Source organism: Solea senegalensis, linkage group LG9, assembly GCF_019176455.1.
Source record: "Solea senegalensis isolate Sse05_10M linkage group LG9, IFAPA_SoseM_1, whole genome shotgun sequence".
Taxonomy (NCBI): domain Eukaryota; kingdom Metazoa; phylum Chordata; class Actinopteri; order Pleuronectiformes; family Soleidae; genus Solea; species Solea senegalensis.
The window spans coordinates 6,352,744-6,356,129 of NC_058029.1; the positions used below are offsets into that span (position 1 = coordinate 6,352,744).

General features: G+C 50.2%; 1 protein-coding gene across 1 annotated transcript; it reads right to left on the minus strand.

The window, feature by feature from the left end:
- Nucleotides 1-292: 292 nt before the first annotated feature.
- Nucleotides 293-2,366, minus strand: fzd1 (frizzled class receptor 1). Its single transcript, XM_044033114.1, has one exon. The coding sequence runs from the start codon at nucleotides 2,031-2,033 to the stop codon at nucleotides 372-374; it is 1,662 nt and encodes a 553-aa protein (XP_043889049.1). The 5' UTR covers nucleotides 2,034-2,366; the 3' UTR covers nucleotides 293-371.
- Between the last annotated feature and the right edge of the window lie 1,020 nt (nucleotides 2,367-3,386).

The window sequence follows — 3,386 nt, forward strand, 5'->3', positions numbered from 1 at the left end:
ACACACACACACACACACACACACTACAGCTGCTTAATCAGGATGAAGAAGCAGCCACGAGGAAGCACTTGGGTTTCACGGGACTCTGCTTAGAATAGACCCCGCTGCACAGAGGCAGTCCACTGATCAAAGACAGCACATACTCCCAGTAGTGTCCACAGTGAGTGAGTCAAAAAAAAAGAGAAAAAAAAAAGTGTTGTTTTTGTTTTTGTCTTTTAAAATCTTTAAATACAAATATATACTTACAAAAAATCTCAAAAAGTGAATATGTACATTTAAAAAAAAAAGAAGAAAACATACAGAGATGAAGATAACGAGGATTATCATTCAGTTTTTCTGTCACTACGGAGTCTGTGCAGGGTCAAACCACGTCACACCGTGGTCTCGCCCTGTTTACTGTTGGCCAGTCTCGTGTAAAACCTCCTCCAGGAGTTCAGTGTCTTTCCGGACCAGATCCAAAATCCAGACGTGATGCCCACGATGAGAGTCATGAGATACTTAATCATGAAGACAGTGAAGTCGGGGCTCATGTTGGGGTGGTTCTGGTGCGGACACAGGACGGCGTAGGACTTGCACGTCTGGCTGACCCACGTCTTCTCCCACTGCTCTCTGAAGGCCTGCTCGTAGAAGTAGCACGCGATGACGATGGTGGCCGGCACGGTGTACAGCACGCTGAAGATCCCTATCCGCACCATCAGCTTCTCCAGCTTCTCCGTCTTGGTGCCATCGTGCTTCATGATGGTGCGGATACGGAAGAGGGACACGAAGCCCGCCAAGAGGAACGAGGTCCCGATGAACAGGTAGACGAAGAGTGGTGCCAGAACGAAGCCCCGCAGGGCGTCTACGCTGTTGACGCCCACGAAGCAAACTCCACTCAGAACATCTCCATCCACCTGCCCCACGGCGAGGATGGTGATGGTCTTGATGGCGGGCACGGCCCACGCTGCCAGGTGGAAGTACTGCGAGTTGGCCTCGATGGCCTCGTGGCCCCATTTCATCCCTGCTGCCAGGAACCAGGTGAGGGCCAGGATGACCCACCAGATGGAGCTGGCCATGCTGAAGAAGTAGAGCATCATGAAGAGGATGGTGCAGCCCTCCTTCTTTGTCCCCTGCACCACAGTCCGCATGTCATTGTCAAACCTGTCATTGCAAACCACCTTGTCCTCCAGTAGAAATCCAGTGATGTAGGCGATGGACACCATGGTGTAGCAGCCGGAGAGGAAGACGATGGGGCGCTCCGGGTAGCTGAAGCGCTTCATGTCCACCAGGTAGGTCAACACCGTGAACAGGGTGGAGGCGCAGCACAGCACTGACCAGATGCCGATCCAGATTCTGGCGAATTTGAGCTCCTCCTCGCTGAAGTACATCATCCCGTGGGATCTTTTGGGCTCACAGGGAGCGGCGCAGTTTTCCTGCCCGAGGAAGCGGTAGTTCAGATAGGGAGGCACGCGCAGCGAGTTCGGGCAGCGGTACTGACCGTGCATGGGGTCCGTGCGCTCTGTCGGGTACGGAGGAGGAGAGGGGGCCTCCGGCTCCGTGCGGTCCGACATGTTCTGCCCGACGCACAGCTCCCCGGCGCCGTGCACGGGGAAGGACTCGCAGGCGAGACTGTCGGGCCACTGGAAGCCAAACTTATTCATGAGCGCCTCGCAGCCTTGACGCGCGCGCTCGCACAGAGAGCGGCACGGCGGCAGCGCCTTCTCGATCACCGTGCACACGGGCGCGTACATGGAGCAGAGGAAGAACTTGAGGTCCGGGGAGCACTGAACCTTCACCAGCGGGTAGAACTGGTGCACCTCGAGCCCCGCGTCCTCCTGGTTGGTGTGACCCAGCAGGTTCGGCATGATGGTCTCGTTGTAGGCGATGTCCGTGCACAGTGGTATGGAGATCGGCTGACAGAATCCGTGCTCCGGTATCGACATTCCGCGGTCGCCGCCGCCGTACTGTCCGTTCACACGGTAAATCCCCACGTTTAGGAAGGCGACAGTAAACAACAAGGTGAAAACAGCGCGCAGGAGTCTATTGTGAGCCATGGTGAACAATGTATCCACTGCCGCACTTTGTATCTGTCACTGAACTAACTCTCAGCAGCCGCAGCAGCAGCAGCTACTTCCCGAATCCTCTTTACAAGGTAAAAAAAAACAACCCAGACGCTTCTTCCAACACTATTCCACTCGTCCTTTCTCGTGTTTTTTTTTCTCCTCCTCACCAAACAAACACAGCAGGTGAATCCACAGCTTTAATCACAATCTTCTCCTGCTGAAATCCTCAGAAATGAGCCATGTTCCTCCAGGAAAGAAAGAGTCTCCAGTGAGCGACGCAGCGTCAGTCTGCTGCTCCAACCTGTTCTGCTCTGTCTCACTGCGCTCCGGAGAGTCAAGTGTGGCAGTGTTACACGACACTTCCGCTATGGAACTTCAAAATAAAGGACGGCTGCAGGTCCAGCGCCACAACTCGTTCAAATTAAATGTATTTGCCAGTATGGGGATTCTGTCCGTCTGTTTGTCTGTCTTATATTCTTCCATAACTACAACATGAACACAAACTACGATTGTGTATTGAACTTAATCCAGTAATCCAGAAGTAATCCAGTATTGTATCTAGCCTTTCCATGGTTAAACTATTGAAATTAATTTTATTCAGACTTTTGCTCCCACACAGTGTTTAAACACCACTTCAAGTCACTTCTACCTATACATAGATAGGTAAGTAAAAACACTGGTATGGACCTTTAACTCGGCACAATTAGGCAAGCTTTATTTGGAAAGGAATGTTGCAAATGGTTCGCGACCATCTGTCACGACGATTCACATTCAAAAACCTGTGCTCTGTTCCTTGTCTCAGACTGTGCTGACATTTCCCTCCAGACTTAAACAACTGCTGCTCCACTGTACAACATCCAGACCCATGAGGAGAAGACACAAATGTGAAACACTCCAAATATTTAGTGTTAAAAAAAAGAGAGGCGGTGGTGGGGTCTTCGGGGGTTGTAAAACCCTGCATAGGTCACACTGTTGGTCAGGCGCAGTGTCAACATACAGAGACATACAACCAAGAATCTGGTGATGAGATACCTACATTTGGCTGTATTGGTTTACTGTAACAAGTCTTTGTTTATGCTGTTTGAGACCTCACGTCCAGTGAGAGGAGTGGGAGGAGGGATAGAGTCGCCAACCAGTGGTCAGAGGCTTAAAAACAAAACAAATCTACTGTCGAGAGAGTATTTCCACGTCATTACAACACTTCAAAGAATCAATTAAGTCAAAATTGGGTGTGTGTTTTTTTTCAAAATTATCAACAAATATTAGTTGACATGTGACACTAAACTTTTCATCATGAAAGTAGAGTGAATAACCTTTAATCAAAAATAAAAGTCTACACTGGGA

Excerpts from the sequence above, each read along its gene's own strand:
- fzd1 (XM_044033114.1), bottom strand. The coding sequence starts at position 2,033 with ATGGCTCACAATAGACTCCTGCGCGCTGTTTTCACCTTGTTGTTTACT.